This window comes from Bactrocera dorsalis, chromosome 1 (assembly GCF_023373825.1).
Source record: "Bactrocera dorsalis isolate Fly_Bdor chromosome 1, ASM2337382v1, whole genome shotgun sequence".
Classification (NCBI taxonomy): Eukaryota; Metazoa; Arthropoda; class Insecta; order Diptera; family Tephritidae; genus Bactrocera; species Bactrocera dorsalis.
The window spans coordinates 10,549,708-10,574,246 of NC_064303.1; the positions used below are offsets into that span (position 1 = coordinate 10,549,708).

General features: G+C 34.2%; 1 protein-coding gene across 2 annotated transcripts; it reads left to right on the forward strand.

Moving 5' to 3' along the window:
* Positions 1-7,035: 7,035 nt before the first annotated feature.
* On the forward strand, positions 7,036-16,070 carry LOC105222166 (uncharacterized protein KIAA0513). Of its 2 annotated transcripts, none has more exons than XM_011199377.4 (7): positions 7,036-8,420; positions 13,896-13,959; positions 14,026-14,139; positions 14,199-15,068; positions 15,136-15,655; positions 15,724-15,824; positions 15,883-16,070. In XM_011199377.4, the coding sequence occupies exons 1-7, from the start codon at positions 8,217-8,219 to the stop codon at positions 15,957-15,959; spliced, it is 1,950 nt and encodes a 649-aa protein (XP_011197679.2). In that variant the 5' UTR covers positions 7,036-8,216; the 3' UTR covers positions 15,960-16,070. The 2 variants fall into 2 exon arrangements, with proteins under 2 accessions (XP_011197679.2, XP_049308273.1); XM_049452316.1 differs by having other exon boundaries at positions 8,245-8,420; positions 13,907-13,959.
* Positions 16,071-24,539: the final 8,469 nt, after the last annotated feature.

Sequence of the window (24,539 nt, forward strand, 5' to 3'; positions counted from 1 at the left end):
CTAGTTTTGCTAGTGTCTTTCCATTGTTCCAACTTCTGCAAGCTAGTTTAGACAACTCTTTTTCCACCATAAACTTGAGCAACCTTTTGAAGCTTTAATAATGAAATTATATTTCGATCATCTCAAGAATGTTAATAGTAGAGATCTTATATGAACAGCTCATAACGTTGTTCCATTGGGATACCTAAAACTCTTATATAATTGGCATAAACCGTTTTGACCCCATCACAAATTTATTAAGGGTGCTAAAGTTAGCTTCGAAATATAATTTCGTCTACCTTGGAACCTGTATTAGCAGCAATAGCAATGTCAGCCTCGAAATTCAACGCAGAATAATTCTTGCCAACAGGTGCTACTTCGGAAAGAGTAGGCAATTGAGAAGTAAAGTCTTCTCTCGACGAATAAAGACCAAACTCTATTAGTCATTCACTATTCCCGTCTTCCTATATAGTGTAGAGACAAGAACATATGACAACATATGATGAGACGACGTTACGAGTTTTCGAGGGAAAGATTCTGCCGAAGATTTGTTTGATATACACGACGACATTAACATAGTTCAGCGAATTAAAAAACAGTGGCTATGCTGGCTGGGTCATGTGGACGAAAACACTCCAGCTCCGAAAGTTTTCGACGCAGTACCCGCCGGGGGAAGACCAGATAGAGAAGGACCTGGCTTCGCTTAGAATCTTCAATTGGATAAAAAAAGAAACGATTCCCCGACTAAGAAGAAACGAGTTGTTATCTCGACTATAACCGCGTAAAAGGTATCTAGCCATAAAAGAAGAAGAAGGTCAGTTTCTGCTTCGTCTCTTGGTTCTATAAAGGGAACACTGCTGAAATGTTTCTTGAAAAACTTTTAATGTGCATTGAGAAAATTCGGCACTAATACTGCTTCCCTGAATGAGGCTGCACTCCTTAACAGTAAGTCTACCAGCACTTTTAAAAAGTGTGATCCATTTCGAGGTTTCCTAACTTTTTAAGGAAAAAACACAGAAACTTCAAATTTAATGAAAGAACAACCCTTAGAATTTATTTTTGAAGATTATCTCTTTTAAATGTTGGTTGCGGCTACGTTTCAGATGACCCGTCCGTTCAGTCCAATTTTCGATGACTCGTTCTTGCATTTCGACTGGTCTGATTCTGGGTCTGAATCGAGATGGGATTGTCAGCATAGACTTTAAACTTTATATATCCCCACAGCAAAACATCTAAGGGGTGTTATTACATTATCTGTTCACCGAAGTTCTTTTAGAATAAATTCAATGGTTGATGCGATGTGCGGGAAGTGTCTTGTTGAAACCAAATGTCGTCAAGATCACGAGCTACAATTTCAGGCATCAAATAGTCTGTTATCACGGCGCGATAACGGTCGCCATTAACGGTTACCGGTTCTCACCGGCAACATTTTACAGAATTATAAACCACACCGAAACCGTTCTGGATGAAATGGCAGCTCATGAATATATTCCGGTTGCCCTTCGTCCCAAACGCGGTAATTTAGCTTGTTTACATACTCATTGAGCCAGAAATAGGCATTATCGTTGAACAAAATTTGGCTCGAAAACGTCGGTTCTTCTTGAAACTTGTCAAGAGCCTATAGACCGAAGAGAGATGTCTTTTGGTTATAAGCGAATTCTGCCAGAAAAACACTAGCTAAGATTGGCGGAAAAAACCCTCACGAGTAGCATGATTTGGTCCATGTTTTCTGGAATGCAGTTGAAAGATGAGAGAGTCTCAGCACGTCCTCTACATATACCCTGAGATTTAGCGCGCAAATTCCAGCAATGCACTTGTCGGCTATATCAATGGGCGCTATGTGTAAAATGTTGAATAAGGGTTTGAGTGTGAAGAGTTGTACCAAAAGACCTGAATCTGGTGCAGAAACAATTCCAAAAAAAAAAAAAAAATTTGATGAATCCACTGAAGCTCAACCCAGTCAAGGCTTATGTAAACTGTTTTGAAACCTGAGTTAAATGTTGGCTGGTTGTATTGGCTCAAAGGACGTTATTTTGAAGACGAAGTTAAAGATTTGTAATAAAAAAGCAGAAAATGCAGTTTTTTTAGTCCGGTTAAAATTTGAGCGAGTTAGTTCTACAATAATGCGTTGATACAGTTCTTCACATATTCTAGAAGTATACAATAAGCATACTTCCCTTGTAGCTTTCCAAGGTATAACCAAGATTCCCATTTCATAGGAAATCAAATCTATTTAAGCACCCGCTATTCATTTTCAATTTGCGGTGCGCGATTCTTTGCTTCCGGTATATATGGGAGTGTTAATGTAAAGTCGCCTTCGTAAAGCTGGTGAAGCAGAACTACTCTATATTCAGGGATAATAGAAACACTTGGTCGAATTATAATGTGACAGAAATCACATACATTTTTTTTTGTAGGCAGAGTGTTTCCAGGTGACCTAACTGCCTCTTCAGCTATTTCTATAAATATATTTCGTAGATTTAGAGCAAAGTATTTGTGTTCAAAACAAACATATTTTTGAAAATATTTTGCCTTTTCTTTTTGAAATGTGTTTATTTATTTTTGTGCTATTTATGTGCTAGTGAGAGACTTAGGCAGAAATAAATTGCTTAGATGCGACTAGTAATTTTTATTGCATTCAATATACATACATATTTATCAAACATCTTTCTTATTGCATTAATTTATTGTTTATTTCTTATCAATCAGCGTTTCTGTTTTAGTTTGTTTTGCCGCTTTTCCTTGAATAAGAGAACCCTGACACCGTTACCTGAAGGTTTGATGAAGTGTTCTATTATCTGTTTGGTTGTTTTGTAATTTTTTTTATTCGTTACAGTTTATGTCTATGTGTTAATACGCCTTCGTTTTAATCTATATGTTATTTCCATAAGTTAATTAATCAGTGAATGCATATGCAGTGTGTTCATTAATTTTATTGCTTTATTTCTATGAACAGTGTATTTAACTGTGAAGCCTTCGTACATAAACAAAAACAAGCCGAAATTCGTTTGGAATCCTGTTGGCTGCATTTCACTCAAAAGTTGTTTAGATGAATTATTATTGTTGACTCTCTTTTAGCCAGAATTTTCGGCGCCTATTATTCGGTATGTGATTTGGCAGCTATACAAAATGCAGACAAAAATTTAAACAAGTACTCAATATAATTTCAGGAATTTGAAATGCATAAACATACATTGTTCTTTGGTAAATTTGTAAATGTGTGAGTTCCAGACGTGGTTCCCTCAAATTCAACATTATTTTTATTATTATGTATTCGTAAATCGATTCACTTGTTTGTTTTTTTGTATCATTCAAGTTTTCCGAAAAAAATTGAAGAAAGTGAATTGCGTTTGCCTCAAAATAACAACAGCTTTTTTGTTGGCTGAAACTGGTGACTGAATTTAGACGTGTGAGGCCATTAGCTCACGTCAGATTCTTTGCGATTCTTTGAGTTTCAATGATTTTTAAATGAGCTTCAAGTTTTGCGGCGTCTGAAATGTACTTGAAATAAAACTTAATAGGCTATAAACTCTTTTTTATTTGGGGATTTAATCAACACGTGTATATTTCTCAGTAGATAATAATCGTTCAATGGTTTTGTATTTGACGGTCCCGACGGCGAAATCTCTGTGTACCCCAGTGATTTCAAGGCAGACTTCTTCTATGGTAATCCAAATACTGAAGCTTCTTATCAAATGACTATAAGTCATACTAAAGTCTTGCCGGTCGAATTAGTTGTTTAACTGAACTGTTCTGCTTTAAATAACGAGTCCATTAACCTTCTAGTGCATAGCCAACGGCAATTAAAGATATCGTAGCGTGTTTATTAAGGTAATAACGAAATTATTGGTGGGTAACTCGGTAAATATCACCAGGGTCATATGGTCATATGGGGCAGTCAGGAATGCAATTCACTTAAGCTGCCCATAACCATCTTAATCCTTTAAAAGTTGCTTGAGGCAATAGACTAATGGGCTCTAGAGGAACACCTTATATTTTGCAACACTAGTAACTCAGAGCAGGTCACAAAAATATTATTGTGCCATGTTGATGGTGAACAGAACATACTATATGTAAGTAATTTTTTTTTTTTTTTTTTTGGATAAGAGGGAACTAAGTAACAATGTGGTGGTGCTCTCAGGACATCTACCTCTGATATTACAATTTCCGAAACTTGGTAAAGTGGCGTCGACAGAACGCAGAGTATGGGCGGAGGATGATGAGATGCAGGAACATTAGCTTTGCGTATTTCCTATCTTCAGCCGGTTAAATTTTTATATCTCCCATCACACCAAATGTTTCAATTTTACAGTTTTAACAGACTTTTTGAAAAGTCTTGAACGCGTTGATGACAAATCACGTAAAGGAAGGCCATCAACATCAAGGGATGATCAACACGTCAGTAAAATAAAGGAATTGTATTCGTCTGATTTAGCTCCGTACGATTTTGACTATTGCGCAAACTCAAATTAAACCTAAATCGATACGCGCATTGAAGGTTATTCCGGAGATAGACTTTAACAACTGTTTCGAGGATTGGAAAAAACGTTTGCACAAGTGTATTGGGGTCAAGGGGACTACTTTGAGAAAGACGACATAAATTTTGAAGAAAAAACTAAGAACTTTGAAATTATTAACAAAGTCTTACAATTGTTTGCTCATAGTAGTACTTATATATATTTTTAATATCATTTAAAAGAAGAGACTTTAAGCATACTCAATTCTAAGAAAATCTGAAATTTTAACTTGTGTTTTTTTTTATTAAAAATAAAAAATAATATATTTTTTTCATATTAGGTCAATATAAAGATTACTTTAAATAAAAAATACTCTGTGTTTGGGGCACAATTATGTTTGTACCGAACTTCATGAAAGAACCAAATTTTTTTACAAGAATAAAAAACTAATAGCATTGCAATAACACTTTTTTCTAGTAGTACTTTTGTCGGAAATCGAGATAAACCATCCCTCTCACAATTTCAGATCGACCGTTAATTATTTTTCTGTTAATATTTGTCATTTTATCTTTCGTTTCCGATAAGATTCAACCTGCTATGAACTTTTTGCTCTTTTATCTATTTCAAAGGCTTCTGCGCTAGTCTATTATTTGAGAAAATCAATTTTAGAAAATATAATAATAATATGGTCAATTTTTTTTATTTTAGTTTTTATCAATATATACTTGCATACATCAACATCTGCGCTATATACTCGTTCTTCATTATATATACAAACATATTTATGCATGTGTAACGGAAATTTCATATGCATTGCAGCGAATTAAGCCGAATTTGCCGCAATTAACTAAATTAACAGCGACAAACGTACAAAGCTACAAACAAAACACATGCGCATTTGTTGCTTCCGGCTTTCGAAATCGGCAATGTAAACAAAACGAAGAAAATGCTGATGTCAACTAGCGGAACGAAAGAGCAGATAATGAAAATTTTACAAAAGAGCGCCAACAGGCCGAGAGCATGAAGCTAAGTAAAAGAAAATTTTGGCGAAGAAAAAATGCAGTTTTCGCCGTCAAAACACAGCAAAGCAAGAGCGCTGCCAAAATGAGCGAACCACAAGTGAGCATAAGCACGCAAGTGAGCGGTGTAAATAAAGGAAAGCTGCAAAAAATGCTAGCCGGTGTGAGATAAAAGCTTAGAAACAGCTGATGAAGTGTTGTAAACAAACAAAAAGTTGCACATACGCCGTGTAGACGCGCCTACACGATGACATGTTCGTGGCTCATGTATTTGTATGTGTGTTTGAAGGAAAAGTGTGTGGAAATTAAGAAATTATGTTTGCTTAGGAGAGTGTTTGAGTGATGGTAGCGCGCGCTCTGACTAACTCACGCTGGTACTCTTTCGTTTGCTGTGCTTTTCAAGCGCTTTCGCTGGCGTTTACTCACTCTCTGTTGGTTACGACGCTCATTCGCTCTCCGGTATTACTTATTTACGCCACGTGCTCGTAACGTCACTCGTTTGTCAGGCGGTCTTCGGGCATTGCGCGGCGAACGCATTTAATGCGCCTAAAAGTTGGCATTGATTTCACACGCTGCACACACTCGCTGACCGCATAGTTTTTCGGCAGCAGCGTGAAAGGCGCGACTTTTGTTGCTATATGCTGTGCTGGAGGCGCGTACAGCACCGAAGGACATTGCTGTGAGTACAATTGTAGCGCTGGCAGTCAGCTTAGCCTTGTCGAGCGCGGCGAATGCCAGTCAGTGTTGCTGCAACAGCGAGTTGTGCAAAAGCTGCAGTCAAAGTGGAAATCCGCAGTGAAGTGGTGTTAAGTTTGCAGTGGAAATTAATTTAATATTTTGCGGTGAGGGAAAGTAGGAGAAAAATATTTTCCTGCGGTTTATTGATATTTTTTGCTTATTTGAAATAGAAGCGTGCGTCGAAAAAGTGCCTTGGCTATTAGCAATAAAAGTGTGTGAGTGCAGTTAGGTAGCGGAGTGGAGAAAAAGTATTGAAAATTAATGAAATAAAATTAAAAAAAAAAAATAAAATTAAAAAAAAGAAATTTAAAAAAAATATTATAAAAGTAAGGAAAGAAAAAAAATAATAAAAATAAAGAAATTTTAATTAAAGCAAAGAAAAATTAAAAAAAAAAATAAAATTAAAACAAAAATAAAATAATTAATTAAAACAAAAAAATATTTTAGTATAAAAATATAAAAAAATAAATATATTAAATAATTAAAAAAAATAAATATAATAATTTAAAAAAATTAAACAAAATAATTTAAAAAAATAAATAAAATAATTAAAAAAGTAATTAAAACAAAAAAAATATTTAAATGATAAAAAATTCAAAAAGTTAAATAAAAAAACATTAAATATGACAATTAAAATAATTATTTGAAATAAAAAAAAATATTTTAATATAAACATATAAAAAACTAAATAAATAAAAAAATAAAATAAAAAAAAATTAAATAAAATAATAAAACTTATACAAAATAATTAAAAAATTAATTAGAACAAAAAAATTATTTTAAAAAAATAAATAGATAAAAAAAATAAAAAAAGTTAATAAAAATAATTAAAAAATAAAGAAAGTAAAAATTTCAATAAAAAAATATTTATAAAAAAATTTATTTCAAAAAATATTTTAAAGCAATAATAAGAAATGTTGAAAAAAAGTCTTTAAAAACGCGAATATTACAAAAAAATAAAATATTAACCCACACAACTTAGCACCAAAACCTGCTATCCAATTTGCTTGAGTTTCCAGCAAGAAAAAAATATATATTTTCTCCAAAAAACATTGCGCTAATACGCCCCGCTGTGTCATGTGTTAATTAAGCTGCTGACACTTCACCCCGCTAACCGTTATATTTCCAGCGAACTTTTTATTGCACTCCACGCAGCAGTCGTACAACCTTGGTAGGCGTGTCCGTTACTTGCCAAATTATAACCTTCAAAGAATTGCCCAAAGCAGCAAAAAAAAATTTCAATTCAGCAGCACTTTTGACGAAATATCTGGCCATGTACCGCGGTGGAGGCCTGTAAATATAAAAAAAGCACACATACAAACGCGTAGACAGTCATAACGTTGAAGACAGCATATGAAGTCCGCTATATGTATGCGTGTGTGTGTGTAGCTGCAGCGAAAAAAAATCGATATAACATCAACAATAAACAACGGTAATGCTGCTGCTGGCCCATAAACATACCTAAGTAACACAAAGGCGAACGCACACACTCACACACACATGCGCGCTAAACAATAGTGCGTTAGTGTGCGCTGTGTGGCATGCCTCTGCAGTCGCATATTTGCATATACGCGTTTGCTATCGCATTCCGCCACCAACTCTTGCCACGCCACCAGCCAGTCGACGCCGCAATTTCATGCCGATAACGTAATACACACGACACTCACAGCAGTTGGTCGACGAGCGTTTACCATATGGATATGTGCAGCTGACCAAAAATGTTGTGCAATTTGTGCTAACGTTTTAAATATTTAATTAAAATTACTAAGTAAATAAGTAATACAAAGTAGAAAGATATATAAAAACGTGCGCGTATTTACAACAAAGAAAAAAAAAATAAAGAAAAATATTGTCCATTTTAACTGCTCAACGCATAATTGTAGCAAAAGCAAAAAAAAAGTAGTAATAAAAAAACAACAACAAATAAACGCATGCATTTATGCAGCACAAGGTCGCACACCAGCTTACAACAGCGCGCCTACACGGCGTATGAGCAATTAATTAAGTGCAGCACCCGGAGTGAATGCTGAACAACAAGCATAACAACAACAACAGCAGCAGCAAAAAGATGGTGGACTTGAATACCTGTCCGCCTACGCCGCCGGGTGGCGAGCGCTCGAAAATCAAAAGCTTTATGGGCCGTACTCCCGGCATTGGTATATTGAAGTCGAAATTTCTAACGGTACTGGGGAATAGTAATGAGCTGCTTAACGGTATTTCGAATAAGGTGAGTGCGAGATACATATATGTCACTTAAAGAACCAGTGATACTTCCAATGCTTAGGAAGTTTTGAGATTTTCGACGTATTTTGCTTTGCCCTCATCTTATCATCAGTTTTGTGTATGTAAACGAGTCCATTTTAATTTTTGGATTGCACTAAGTGGGTTAGGTTAGGTTGAGAGGTTTTTAGAATCAGTGGTTTCACATTGCGCCTTCTAAAGTTCCACATGCGTCATATACCTACCTAACTAGTTTAAAATTTCGATTCAAAAACGGATCCCAGATCCAAAGTGGTCCCAGAACGGATCCCACCGTCCCACTTGGTCTGCTAAGAACCCCGGTTCACTGTGATACCTAAGTAATCCCAAATATTGACTGACCAGTTGCTGTAACAAATTTGTTAAGTCGGCTGATATCAATATCGGCTCTTTCGCCAGCTTCGCCGAATATATGATTGTCGAGATATTTCAACCTCAATGGAGGAGATAGGGCTTGGATGTTTCTATTTTACCTTCCTTCATATAATTTTGACAGTAAGCGTCCGGCAAAATTTTCAGCCTTATCTCACACTCGTCTGTTGGTCAATGACCAGTAAGACCTCTTACGAATGCGGCAAAAATAACTGCACTGAGAGCAAATAGTCGAGTGGATCACCTGTATTCTGCACTATGTCAGAAGGATCTCGCTGTCACACTGGGGCTAGTTGTTGAATAGCGTCTGCCTAGTCCAGGGGTGAATCTGCGATCTGAGTTTTCCGTCGATTCTATAGTTACCAATATCCTTCCCTCTATTTTTATATGAAAAGTAGGTTTCGATCCTAAAAGGAGTATGGAGATCTAAGCTAAAGCTTTGTAGGGTTGGTGTCAGAACTGTTAGGAGCTTTCATATTAACGATAAAAGCAGGCAGGAAGTTTAGTTTGCTCAGGTCAGCTAAACCGCGAAGACTGTTACCAATTTAGTTAAGCACCTTACATGATTTCGTCAGCAAGGTCTATGGGTATTTATTCCGCGGTACTTTCATTGGGTTCATAACTATATTGGTGCATTTTTCTCACAATTTGAGCATATATTTAAGAAACTCATGTTCAAAGTAGTTATCATTCAAATAATTACTCATCTGAAGCTATAACCTTTTTCCATCTTTCTGCCAACTTGAGCATCCCATATCAAAAGAACTGTACCAGATTGGCTACCAAGCTTGAATCATGCCAGTTTTTGGTACCTAGTTTTGATGTAAGCCTTATTCCATTGAAGACTTTCCTCGGAACTTAATTATTTGGTAGTATATAGAAGGGGCAAGGTCTGGGCTAAGGTGGGCGTGGCAAATCTTCACAGCCATATCTTTCTTGATTTTTTCCAATTGCTTTTTAATTGGTATTGCAAGATGAGTCCAAGCCTCTGTCATGATAGAAATTATAGCTTCGTTTTCTTGGCTTTAAGTAGTTATTTTCAGTAGCGTTTCTCATTAATGGTTTTACCCGGTTACAGAAGATCATATCGTACCAAATTAATTTAATGGGTACCGTTGTACCAAAGAAATTCTTATGTTTAGGGTACCGTTTACAGAAAAGAAGGTCGATTAAGTCTCTAGTGCTGAGAACTTTGTAAGTACTGCCGTTCTGAGAACCGCGCCGAAGTAAAAGAGATCCACAGTTCCAGCTCGAATGATTATACTTAGCCAATATGAAGTCTAGAGGTTATACAATAAAGAGTTTTGACAGCTGTCAACATGATACTGATACTTTCTGTCTATTATGTAGAAAGTCGGGCTAAATGAATATAATTTTATGTGGCCAAACCTCGAAACTACTACTTTAATAGACATTTGGAGTTAACGATAGCATCATAAATTTAAATATATTTTTTCACTTGTACAGTTTGCTTTCGGTCGTCTCTCTTTTCTATAGGTACCATCATTCCTTAGCCTCATCTCTAGTTTAACGTCAGCTAACCATAGTTTTAGGTTGTGAGGTCCATTATTCGGGAATTGAAAATTTTTTTTGAAGCAATGATATTTTTCAAATATTTTCGGATTTACATAAGTGATACACGAAATATTTTTACCAAGTGCATTTTTTCACACACTACTGTACAATTATTCAGGAATTTCAAAAATTTTGTGAAGTGTGATATTTTTCAAACATTTTGGATTTTAAGTTTAAATGAAAAATTTTTTGTAAAGTGCTTTTTTCACACACTACTGTACAATCATTTAGGATTTTAAAAAAATTTATGAAGGCAAGAAATTTTTCAAATATTTTCGAACTTAAATGTTACACGAAAATTTTTTTACCAAGTGCATTTTTTTCACACACTACTGTACAATCATTCAGGATTTTAAAAAATTTTATGAAGGCAAGAAATTTTTCAAATATTTTCGAATTTAAATGTTACACAATTTTTTTTTTTACCAAGTCCATTTTTTTCGCACACTACTGTACTTGAAACGCTAAATATGTTTGCGTAAACCACTGGCTTTATGGATTATTTTAGTTTCGTTTGATACTATTTTCTCTTTAATAACTTGCGGTGGTGTGACCAATACACCCACACAGTTGCATAAAATATGCTTGACATCATTCAATAACGCTTAACATTTACCTCGATTGTCACCCGCTGTGACATCGGCCGATTGCGGCAATTCAAGCAGCCTACCCACCACTGCACCACACAGCCAAAGCTCACTAGCGCCAGTGTCACTACTCTGTATGTGTGTACGTGTGTGTGGCCTGCATCATGGTTAAGTTCAGGGGCGCCAAACAGGTCCAACCGACAGACCGGAATGTAGAATATTACTTTTGCTTTTTTGTTTAATATGTTCTGTCGCTCTTTGATTTTTGTTGTTTTTATGCTGTTTTTTTAGGACATTCAGCTATGTTTGTTGGCATTTGCTGTTGCCACACAATTCGATTGTGCCATTGTCGAGGCCATTGTGCATTGGCACATCTGGGTTAAGTTCATGTTAAAGAATTATGTATGTATGTTTGGCTGCGTCAGCAGTGTGAAGGTGAGGCAGAAGGAGGCAGAAAGTGGGTGTGCATTGAAACTTGTTTGACTAGAGCCGTATGCTTGCAGTTGTGTGGTTATGTCAGTAAGCGATTAGTTAAATATTTAGTCAAAGGAAGCAAATAAGGTAATGGTTATTGATTCACTATTTTATGAGTGTGTTAGTACTTCTTACTTTGTTAGAAAGGCTGCTGTTTAGCTCAATGCAATCTTCTTTATCTAGTGCGTAAGAAGACGTCATCTTAACTTGTCTGATAATCTTCGAAATTGCAAGTACTATTATCGGAGAATAAGAGCTTAAATTCTTTAGAAATTACGGCAAAAATTTCTGGTTACTATGTTCCCATTCTGTGGTGGTACTTTTTGAAGTATCCTTGAACGAATAATAGCTGGGTAAAAATCGACTTATCCAAATTTATGGCTTGTCCATAACTTTAGATCATTTATTAATCTGGCCGTCCATCTGCCCCGAATTTCCTTTCCCGCATCTTTGTTGCCATGTTGGTCTTTAATCTTCTTTTTGTTCTATTGCGCTCTTGTGGTTTTCAAATGTTTTCTTTGGCTCCCTCAGCTTCATTATATAGTGTGTAAGGTCAATTGGGGCATTACCACTTCTAACTAATATCGCTTCGCCTAACACTGTTTGGTAGACTGATGCAACACTGAGGGCTGCGGTGCGGTGCCGTGCCCTCTGACCAGTACTTTACAACGGGTTTCCTTTAGTTATAGGAACTCCTTCCTATAATAGAACGCTGGTTGCCATCGACATTAGGAGCTTTCTTTTTCTTGGCTGGGGGTTCCTATATTGGTCGTTAGTCTGCTCAGTTGGGAAGTGATTTTTGCTGCCTTTCATTCGGCGTGCTGGATTTGTACCCAGTCTGCGGTCCAGTCATAATACATATATTCCAAAATTGTTGAGTTCCTTGGACAATTATTTACTATATATCTAATATGAAGATATCTTGCCAGATGGAAACGTTTTCTGACTAAAAACTTAATTTTTATAAGTAAGTTCATATCTCAGCTACATGCAGTAGTAGCTCGAATTGAACGCTATAGTCTATGTCAAATTTCGTTATAAGATCCGGTCAAAAGTTTTATATATAAGGAAGTTGTCCGATCAGAAAATAATATTCTGATATGACTTGGTCACTAAGCTGTGCCGAATTTCGTGAAGATATGTTACCTACTAAAAAAGTTTTCCTACAAAGATTTGGTCAATTTGTGGAGCTATCTGCCTTAGTGATTCAATATCGTCGATTTCGACAAATGAGTAGTTTATTCAGAAGGATAAGCCGTTAGAGAAATTTAAAAGGATGATCACTCACAAAAGACTCACTAAGTCCCACTGATCATTTGTGGTTTACATAAAGTTTACAGGGTCTCCAATGTTTCCCTTAGGTTAGGTTTGGTAAATTTGGTAGACCAATAAGGCACGAATAAACCAGTTTTGTTGTTTGTTGTCGCCTGCGCTTGACGCGATCTTTAACAGATTCTGTGTTCTCACTATCAATACCTCCTCCAGGGTAACATACCTTGGAGACCCCAGATGCTGACTGCGTAGCCTTTCTTGGAGCATTTTCGTTCTGCCAGCCCTATTCTGCGGGCGTGGGTCACCGTCAGACAGTGACCAGTTAGTCTCTTCTATCGAGTGCCAATATGAATTTTGTGTACTTCCATACCACCGTTTTGCACATAACTTTTACAGTTTTGAACCCAGGTAGCTCGTTCCATCGAGTTTTGATTGACTTTATCACGTTTCTGTCGAGATCGTTGAATAGACAATGCATGAGTTTTCCAATGTTAATTACGTTTTCGGATGTTAGACGTACAACATTCTGGCAATACTTTCCTACCTTTTTTCCAAACTCTTCTGGCCGATATGGGATACAAGGTTGCTGCTTTGTTTGCTGCTTGGCTGTCTACGGAGATGTTGACTCTGTAATTGGCTGCAAATGCTTTAGAGGCCAGCTCCGCGGTTTTCGCAACAGCAAAGACCTCAGCTTGAAATATACATACTGCAGTGGTCCGGCAACTTAAAAGGTTGCTTTATGCCTAACTCTGCACAGTCGTCCAATTCGAGCCATCTGTGTAAATATTTAGAGTGTTGCGCGTAGCTAACATACCTTTGTTTCCTTTTACATATGTACTTGTCTTTGGAATTAATGCAGTTGGAAATAAATAAGTATACTGTCTTAAGTCGGTTTATACAACGAATTTTTAGACACTGTAACTTTTTTTAAGAGTATTTTATTCCGTACCATACAGTTTACGATTCGGAGACAGATCGCCCATTCTTGCCTAATTAACTTATTGAACTTCAAATACAACTGCTAAAAAGGGTTTACTGTGTAGGTTTTCCAGTCTCAAGGGTAGTGTTGAGAACTGATTCCAAATAGGAAAGTTTTTCTAGAACTAAGAACTCGGATATTTGTTGGATTCTTAATTTTAAACTGTTTAATTTGTTCTTTTCAGCTTACGCTTAGCATTAGCTCCAGCGAATCGGAGTATTGCGATGATGACGAGGAGGTTCCTACATGTAAGCACGGAAGCTATAATATTTACCTACTGCTTTGAGATTAAATTGTGTTTGTTTCTACCACAGTTGACGAGACCATTGACTATACGAAAATAGATTATGAGTTTCGACGCATTAAGGCGCGACGGGCACATGAAGAGATCATATCAGGACGGTTTCGATATCCCAACTTGGCACCCAGTGAGTATAATTGTGATATTAATTTAATATGCATTTAATATTGTAATGAAATTTTATAGGACCTCGCTTGGAGGCTTCCCGCACCAGCGCACGTGACAAAAACAAGCGTTCCGATTCGAGTTCCTCAACTTCCAGCTCCACATCGTCTTCATACTCACCGCCTGTCAATCGTTCGCATGTTAGCAGCACTACACGCTCGAATTCCATCGAGTCACGCCATTCGGGTGGTTATGGGCGACCCGGACGCGCCATACCCGGCGCAAGACGCAGTGAACTCGACATACAAAGAGATTTATCACGCATTACCGATTTGTTGAGCGTAAATGCCAGCGCACCGCAAATCGATGTGCAACCGCCCTCGGATCGTGAATGCGGCAATTCCACTGAACAGCGCAACCAACCCACGCACCTGCATATGGATATACCAGCTATGACACAATCGGGCACCAGTATGGCGGTGCCGCCACGCAGTCGCAACTCGAATAGCAGCACTGTGACCAGTTTGCGTGACGATCCCGATGTACAAGCGAGTCCCAGCATTGAATCTACCGATTGGCGTAATTTTATACGTTCGGAGTCACAAAATTCAGTACCGTCATGGGCATCATCCATCAGCTTGGACTGCCGCGCTGGCGAAGAGCCGATCAAGGAGTTTATGAAACGTTTCATAGAGGTGCTTTTCACGAATGCATCGGCGATTGGACTGGAATTGAAGGCGGAGTTTGGCGCATTGGCGCGTATCGATGCGGGACGACAGTGGTTTACACGTTTTTTGCTCGAGCAGAAAGCCAAATCAAAGCGTGTAGATGAGGTGACCTTCCATTCGCTGGTACAGTATTTCGCCATCGTCTTATTTGAGTGCGGTGAGAGTGAAGACTATGCGCCGGCAGCATTAATCATGAATACTTGCTTTATGTTCTACAATGAAAGTGAGTATGCGTTTGTACTTTTCCAACATGATTCTAAAGGAGTTAACATTTATTTTGATCGCTACAGTTGAAGTTCCTGGCTGTGAACCGTATCGCCAGTATCTCTACATTTTTATGCGTCAGCAACCGATCTGGTATAGTCAACGTTTTTGGGGCGCCGCATTCTTCGAAGCCGTGCAGGGTGAACGAGACCATCGTTTGGCTATGCGTAAACGGCGCGCTGAAAGGAAGCAGCGCAACAAAGCGCAGTTCACGACAAAGATAGCGGTTGAGTCGAATGTGCATGAGAATTCGCCAGCAGAGGCAACGAATGAGAACGCGTTGTTAACGGATGCACCGGTTGATGGGGAAATCGCTTCCACGTCCAGTTCCTCACATCATGGTAATATTGTGGCCTTAAAGGTGCAGTCGACGAAGAAATCCGCTTCACAGACCAGTGCCGAAGACACGTCCGCAGTTGGTGGCGCTGGCGCTTCGGCCGAGTCGACAGCTTTGGTGGGTGCGTCGAGCGCTGCAGCAGCCGCTGATAAGCAGCACGCACAACTCGATCCGCACTCCATCGAGAATATTGTATTTCGACAACTGGGGTGAGTTGAAATGATCGAGAGTCCAAAAATCTGGTTCATATTTATTACATAATTGTGTATACTTCCAGGGCCTTCACTTGTAATATGCACTCATTGGGCCTACCTCAAGATATGTGCCTAGAATTTTTGAAGAAACAATCGGCAACGGCAAGCCATACTTTATCAAAGGGTGAGTACCTGAAATTTGTTGTGAAAAAATCCATCACTACACTAACCAATCTTTGCAGAGAAAACCAAACTCATCAAGGATAACATATTGCGCATGTACCATGAAACTGATTCATGGGGCGCGAAAGTGTCCTGAGTTGTTTTTACCGCTAACCAAAGTATATTAACTCCAACTTTCCAGTAGTTAGTTAAATTCTATTAAAATTAATATTAATTATATTTATAACGGAAATATTAGTAAAAGAAACGTTAAAATTAATATGTACTGTTAACATAAATCATAATTATATATACGCATTAGGGGTGTCCTTATTTGTATTGAATTCATGTTTTCGCATAAAAAATAGAATTTTTGAAAAATTTACCGCTAATTGCTCTAAGAAAAAATGCAATAATATGGAAATATGTACATTAGGGCGATGCTTATGTGTAAACATTTCATACCTGAGCATAAAAAATTGTATTTTCGAAAACTTTACTACTAATTGCTCTAAGGAAAAAGCAATAATATGAAAATATGTACATTAGAGTGGTCCTTGTTTGTAAAAATTTCATACCAGAGCATAAAAAATGACATTTTCTAAAATTTTTCTAATAATTACTCTAAGAAGAAATGCAACTATAATGAAATAGGTACATTAGGTGTGTCCTTAATTATATATAATTCATGTTTTCGCATAAAAAAATTGCATTTTCGAAAAATTTACCTCTAATTGTTCTAAGAGAAATGCAACAATAAGGATATGTGTACATTAGGGCGGTCCTTGTTTGTATAAATTTCATATTTAAGCATAAAAATTGCGTTTTCGAAAATTTTACTACTAATTGCTTCTAGAAGGAATTCAGCAATAATGATATACATATGTACATTAGGGCGGTCCTTATTTGGAAAAATTTCATACCAGAGCATAAAAAATTACATTTTCTAAAATTTTTCTACTCAATTACTTTAAGAAGAAATGCAACAATAATGATAGAAGTACATTAGGTGTGTCCTTAATTATATATAATTCATGTTTTCGCTTGAAAAATTGCATTTTCGAAAAATTTTCTGCTAATTGCTTCTAGGAAGAATTCAGCAATAAAGATATATGTACATTAGATGTGTCCTTATCTTTGTATATTTCATATCTGAGCACAAGAAGCGTGATTAAATAAGGATACATGAACATTAGGTGTGCCCTTATTTGTATATATTTCATAAAAAATTAACATTTTCGAAATTCTGCTCTTAAATGCTCTAAGAAAAAGTCAAGCTACTTTGAAAATAATTTTTTAACGAATGAAAATCAGTTTTCAAACATTTATGCGTATACAGGGTGGTCCAAATAATTAAAGGTTTCCTTTTTAATTAAGCTCGATACTATTTGCTTGCTTACACGCATAATTGTGAGTACGTTATAACTGAGGATAGCCCTAATGCGCATATATATGTATATAAAAATAGAAATATTTATATATTATGAAACTTTTTAAAAATTCGTGTAAGCAAAATTCAAGTAAGCAAGGCATGTGGTTGAAACAACTGTAATTTTTTTAAATATGCATTAGGGTGTGGTATTTTTTGAAGAAATTTGAAAAATAAAATTATTTATTTAGCTAACGATAATGACCAGCAATGTTAAAAACGGAAAAGCAAGCTCATAATTTTAAGAAGTGCTACCCTAATGCACTTAGATGCATATATATAAGCGTATATGAGATAAAGAAATGAATATCAAAGCATATAATATTATAAACAATTTGCAATATCAAAAGAAATTGTGATATGGAAAGTTGAAAAGAAAGATGGAGAGAGAATTTTCGCAGCGAAAGCGTTTATATAAAAGCTTGTGCGTAAATATTAGTATTACTTCAAAGATGCAGTTTAGAGCATATCGGGGCTTATTATATTTTTTTTTTAATTCCAAGTGTCCAAACTGTATCGAATGCGTTGATTCTCATTTCAAAATAATTTAAAATGAAAGCTATGTATTGGAAAAAATACTTTATACTTTGACCTGCCATAAGTTCTGTTACAAGCCTCCAAAAGGTTCGCTCAATGATCAACAACAGCAGGCCACACAGTTTCTACTTGTAACGGGTGATTTTTTTGAGGTTAGGATTTTCATGCATTAGTATTTGACAGATCACGTGGGATTTCAGACATGGTGTCAAAGAGAAAGATGCTCAGTATGCTTTGACATTTCATCATGAATAGACTTACTAACGAGCAACGCTTGCAAATCATTGAATTTTATTACCAAAATCAGTGTTCGGTTCGAAATGTGTTTATCGACAAATTTTGTTCAGCGATGAGGCTCATTTCTGGTTGAATGGCTACGTAAATAAGCAAAATTGCCGCATTTGGGGTGAAGAGCAACCAGAAGCCGTTCAAGAACTGCCCATGCATCCCGAAAAATGCACTGTTTGGAGTGGTTTGTACGCTGGTGGAATCATTGGACCGTATTTTTTCATAGATGCTGTTGGACGCAACGTTACGGTGAATGGCGATCGCTATCGTTCGATGCTAACAAACTTTTTGTTGCCAAAAATGGAAGAACTGAACTTGGTTGACATGTGGTTTCAACAAGATGGCGCTATATGCCACACAGCTCGCGATTCTATGGCCATTTTGAGGGAAAACTTCGGACAACAATTCATCTCAAGAAATGGACCCGTAAGTTGGCCACCAAGATCATGCGATTTAACGCCTTTAGACTATTTTTTGTGGGCTACGTCAAGTCTAAAGTCTACAGAAATAAGCCAGCAACTATTCCAGCTTTGGAAGACAACATTTCCGAAGAAATTCGGGCTATTCCGGCCGAAATGCTCGAAAAAGTTGCCCAAAATTGAACTTTCCGAATGGACCACCTAAGACGCAGCCGCGGTCAACATTTAAATGAAATTATCTTCAAAAAGTAAATGTCATGAACCAATCTAACGTTTCAAATAAAGAACCGATGAGATTTTGCAAATTTTATGCGTTTTTTTTTTAAAAAAAAGTTATCAAGCCTTAAAAAATCTATTTGTATAAACGACATTGCTCAAACCCATTAGAAAAGTTATGTTCTTCAATTCTGACTCCACACCGTAGTCCAATGCATTCAAATCTGGACTTCGAGACGGCTAATCGTCTGCAGCTATGAAACCAGTAATATTGCTTTAAAGCCACTGCTGGGTGGAAGCCTTGTATGCTGGAAGCTTCTAATGTTCTCCATTTCTTTGGAAGTTCTCTATCCTAGATGATTTTAATGCTCTTCATCGAAAAGAATACTGATTAACGTATTTTACCACGTCTTCTAAGACATTGTGCTGATACACTTTCACTCCACATTTAACCCCTTTTTCACAGAAGTGATATACTATACCTTTACAGGAGACTCCCCATCAAACAACAGCTGGATGTTTCAGTGACCTTTTTGAACCCTTGAAATACAATTTTTTGCTTCTTTGAAAGCTTTTGCGAAGATTATGTAATTTTTTTATTAAAAACTTATTCGACACTGAATTTTTTATCTGTAAAAATCATACTTTCATGACCGGTGATCGCGTAGCACTAAAAAAGCAACATATATCTATTCAGCCAAATTTACTTCAAGTGTGTTGGAAGGAGATGATCAGTTGACCATCGCTACACTTTTATGTATACATTGTGAACTTTGTAACAGAATTTTTGGCAAGGCTAAGTAGAGTCTTTAATTTGGAAATTAAGTTTCAAAAAGTACTTAAATACATGTATGTTATAGCTAACTCACAAAATGATTGTTCTACTATTCATACGAAATTCATTTGCCTATATAAGCCCCCAACCTCGTACCTGTTGGTTTGTACGATGAAACAATTGCTAGAAAATGAGATATTTCAGCGCAAATTAAATTTGAAATCAATACTTTAAAATGCAAAGATATTCCTACTTGTATGATAGAAATTTTATATTAATAATAAACAATCACACCACTGAATTCCTAAGAAGAGGTGAAGCGTATTTTAAACAAAAAAAAAAAAAAAATTGTTAGATGAAATTATTGTACTTTTCGAAATGAGTTAACAAATGTTGATCGTAATGGTGAAATATTATAAGAAAAACTGTGAAAATCATGTTCTAATTTAAAGGCTTTAAGTAATTATAAAAAGTAACGTTTAATTATTGTAATTATTCCGAAATAACCCAAAATAAAGTAAATAATTTGAGTGAGGCACTCGTAGGCCTTAGTGGAGATAAAGTGCGAGTAGTCTTGGTACTACCTGAAAATCCACATTTCGAGTTACAGAAATTCACGCTGAAGTAAAAGGAGAGTGAGGGAAAAGTATGAGTGAAATTTTTTCGGTTTGATAGGAATAAGCTGAGCATTGTTTTTGTAACTACTTACGTATCACCTATCTATACCTATACTATATCTGATACTAAGGTATTATTTAAGTTAAACATTATATCGATTCTTGCACTAAAATGCTCCTCATTAAATAACGTCGACTTATGGCACTTTGGAAAATGGTACAGAGATGTATTTTCGACAGCCCGCTTAATCTTCTCGTATATACATATGTATATTTGATAGCATTGAAGATCTAAGTAGGTAGGTAGAGTGGCTTTTTAACGACGTACCTAGGCCGTTAGGAGGTCCAAAGTGATACCACCGGGCTTAAAATCCTTTTACTCCTCATCTCTCCGAACTACCCATCAGTATGAAAACTTTTATCTGCGCAAGCTCTTACTTTTCTTTTTCTATAATATATAAAACATTGTATTCGCATAGAAGACGGCCTCTTGAGTGCTTCTACAATAGTCATTATATGTGACCTGGTCTACGGAAAGGGAGCTTCGGTGTCAAAAAATCAATTTTTCACTTTTTAGTTGATTCGGATGTTGAGTTGAGTTGTTTATTTTTACCATTTTTTTCGCACGTTAGCTCCCTTTTCGTAGACCAGGTCACATATGACGTTTCTGGTTTGTTGGCATGTCTTTGAATTAGAAAGTGACTTGTTATATCATTCCATTTAAATTTTAATAGTCTTCATGTCTACCGTATATTCCATTTATGCTTCGTTTGCCAGCTTGTTAAGCAAGTCAGTGATTGATTCCACCGAGACTCATAACATTTTTGTTTATTAAATATCTACAAGTTACCAGATGCATATAAATTTGCCCCTCTCCGGAGTCTTATTGTAGGTTTGTGCCTGTTTTGCCTAGTTTATATGCTTTACAGTTATCAGGAAATCTATTTCTGCTTTATCGTGACGAGTGTCCCGGAACCTATTTCAGATTTAACGCAAAGTAGGATATTAAATTCACTAAGAGATCGAGACACTCTTTCGCCAACATTGACGAAACTCTAAGATACTATACATAGATGTTTCAAAGCAGCCTCGCTATTTACTATGTAAATAAATACATATATTCCTTGTTGTGAGCACCTCCATGTAAGTACATGAAGGTCGTCTTAAATTGCAGTGATCTCCGCTGGGTTTTCAGAAACACACCATCTACTCGATTATCTAATTTGCACCCATCCATATCAATGCTTGCTCCTGTAATATTGTCCATCTTATATATTATAGGAGATATAATTGAAATACAATCCTGTAGGATTTCGAAAACCTGTGGTATTGGATAGAAGTGGGAACTTACTAAGTATCATAGAATACCCGTTTCCCTGGCGACTAATACGAAGAAATCGCTCAGTCTAAGAACTAAGAGAGAGTTTTCGAAATCCTACAGAACTGAATTTCTATCGTTATCTTACTTTCGGTACGGTTCGACCGGTATAACATATAGCTCTCTTGAAAACTGACTGATCCAAATTAAGGCTTAATCTGACCTGTTTTTTTTTTTTTTTTTTTTCATAGAAATTTTTATTCTTCAATAGAACTTTTTTCACATATCACGAGGTATATCGTAAAGTGTATAAACACATTTTTTTGGAATTTTTTGATGACATCTGTCGGAGAAATGGCTGAATGAATGAGAACTCAATTATTTTTAAAAAGTACGTAAATGGTTATCGTACCTACTAGAATCATGAACAAATGTTGATAAATAAAAAAATAATTACGGTTTTTTTGTTTTTAATTTTGCCCATGTTTTTTTACATAAATTTTGTCATTACATTGTCAGTAAATTATTAAAAATTATGAATCTAGTAGGGACGATAGCCAGGCATTTTGTGAACATCAAAAAAAAAAAATTAAGCAAATCGGTTGGGTGGTTCAACCGGACAAAAACAAATTATTTGTTAAAATTTTTTTTAGAGATTTTGAAAATTGTAAATTTTTGGAAATTTACTTCAGTGTGAACATCTGTATGTAATTAATGCCACAAATGATATTGTAACAACAACAATACCTTCATCTTTAGAGCATAGATAACCAAATATCAAACAAATAAATATCCTGTAGATTTTCAGGATTTAAAATTTTATTTTTACGATATTGTACAAATAACATGAATTGTAATTTTTCAGATTTTTGAAATAACTAAATAAATATTTTACTTAATTAATTCAAAGAACTATTGTAGACTTACTTAACATTATTTAACTTTACCTGTATGTATGTTTGAAAATTGCATAATATGGCGTTATATTATTTAATTCAATTTTATTTTTGCAATATTATGTGCGCTAACTGCACTTGGTGTGAGTAAGTATAATTAACCGGTGATGCACTTTTCGGTTTTAAAGCTGCTTAATAGTAAAATTAAAAGCAACTTAAGTAGTGCTGCAAAGTGAATTCGAAAGAAAATGGAAAGATAGAAAAGAGATTTTGAAAAGCACGCAGTATAAATCCTGTAGAAATTGCAAACGATTATTTAGATTTATTTAATAATTCTTAATTAAAAAAAGTTAATTAAATTTGATATAAATAGAATAAAAACTATTTTATTTCAGTTTTGTTCAAGAAAATTTTGTTAGAAAAAACAATAATTTAAGATAATTTAATTATTTACAATTTAATTTACGAAAATTTGAAAAAGTAAATTGAAAAAAGTACTTAGTTTATCAGAATTGAGTTTAAGATAAATTTTGTTGGAAAAAAATGTATTTAAGAAATTTGAATTAAATAATTTTTTTTATTTTTAAATTTAATTTCGACGAAAATTTTTAGAATTTAATTTTTGAAAAAAGTTGAATTTTTTTATTCCTGCTGGTATTTTTAAAGAAAAAAATATGTATTTCTTAAATTTTATTAAGGAAAATTTAATGAGACAAGATATTATTCAAGAAAATTTGGTAGGAAAAGGTTTAATGTGAAAGATATGAGAAAAAAAATTAATTAAAAAAAAAATATTGAAAAAAAATTAATTTAAGAAAATTAAAATTTGGTAATTTGAAACAAATATTAATTTTTAAAAATAAAAATATATAGATTTTTGGTTTGTGTGAAATTATTTTAAGGTAAATTTAATTAGAAAAAAATATTTATTTTAATTATTTGTAGTTTAAAAAAAAATTACTTAAGGAAATTTAAAAAAAGTTTAATTGCAAAAAAAATATTAGAAAAAAAATTATTAAAAAAAAATAATTTATGAAAATTTGAATTTGTTTATTAGAAGCAAATAGTAATTTTGTTTTTAATTAAATTTCGAAGAAGTTAAAAAAACGTTAAACGAAAATAAATATTAAAAAATTATTTCTTATCATTAAAGAAAATTAGCTCTTTGTAATTTTAGAGCTTAAATAAAGTGCTGATACTTTTTAAAGAAAAAATTTTGCTCGAAAAATATTTATTAGTTTTAAATTAATTTTTAAAATATTAAGTTAAAATTATTTAGGAAAATATTTAATTTATCGGAATTAATTACATAAAATTTAACTGGAAACATTAAGTATTTTTTTTTAAATTATATATTTAAGTATGTGTTAAAATTCAGTTTAATTTTTTAGTAAATTATTTAAATATAATCATTTATTATTAAATTTAATTTCGAATTAGGTCCTAAAATTTAGTAAGAAAAGTTTTAAGCAGAAAAAAAAACAATTTTTACAAAAAGTTTTATTAATTACTTTTAAAAGAATTTCGTTTCTTGGTTTTTTAATATACGCAAATTTCCAATATTGCCTAAGGAAACAATTATGTATTTTTTTTTATTAAATTTAAGAACATTTAATTAGCAATAAATTTATTTAAAAAAATTAATGGACGCGAACAAAATTTTTTTTAGGAAAAAATATAATAAAAAATTATTATTCAAAAATTAAATTATTTTTTTTTTTAAATTATTTAAGGAAATTTATAAATTTTTAAATAAAAAAACTTAAAAATTTATTTAAATTACTATATTTTAAACTACAATTTTTTTAAGTAAACAAAAAAATTTATTAAAAACCAAATTTTTGTGAGAAAAGAATTACGTAAAAAAATTTTAATTAAAAAAAATTAGTTAAATAAATTTTATTTAAAAAAATTTTTTTTTTATATACTAATTTAAATACATTTTTTAAAGAAATCTATACATTTTTAAATAAAAAACTTAAAAACTCATTTAAATTACCATATTTTGAACAATTTTTTTTTAATTAAAGCAAAAAATTTATTAATACATAACCAAATTAAAAAACAAATTTTTGTCAGAAAAAAATTAATTAAATAAATTTTCATTAAAAAAATTAATTAACCAAATTTTAATTAAAAATAAGTTATAATTTTAAGTATACTAATTAAAATAAATTTTTTTAAAGAAATTTAAAAATTTAAAAAAAGCTTAAAAATTTATTTAAAATCATGTTAGTTAAAA

Coding starts and splice junctions, on each gene's coding strand:
- LOC105222166 (XM_011199377.4), top strand. CDS start 8,217: ATGCTGAACAACAAGCATAACAACAACAACAGCAGCAGCAAAAAGATG. Junction 8,421..13,895: donor TTAACGGTATTTCGAATAAG/GTGAGTGCGAGA, acceptor TGTTCTTTTCAG/CTTACGCTTAGCATTAGCTC. Junction 13,960..14,025: donor TGACGAGGAGGTTCCTACAT/GTAAGCACGGAA, acceptor TTTCTACCACAG/TTGACGAGACCATTGACTAT.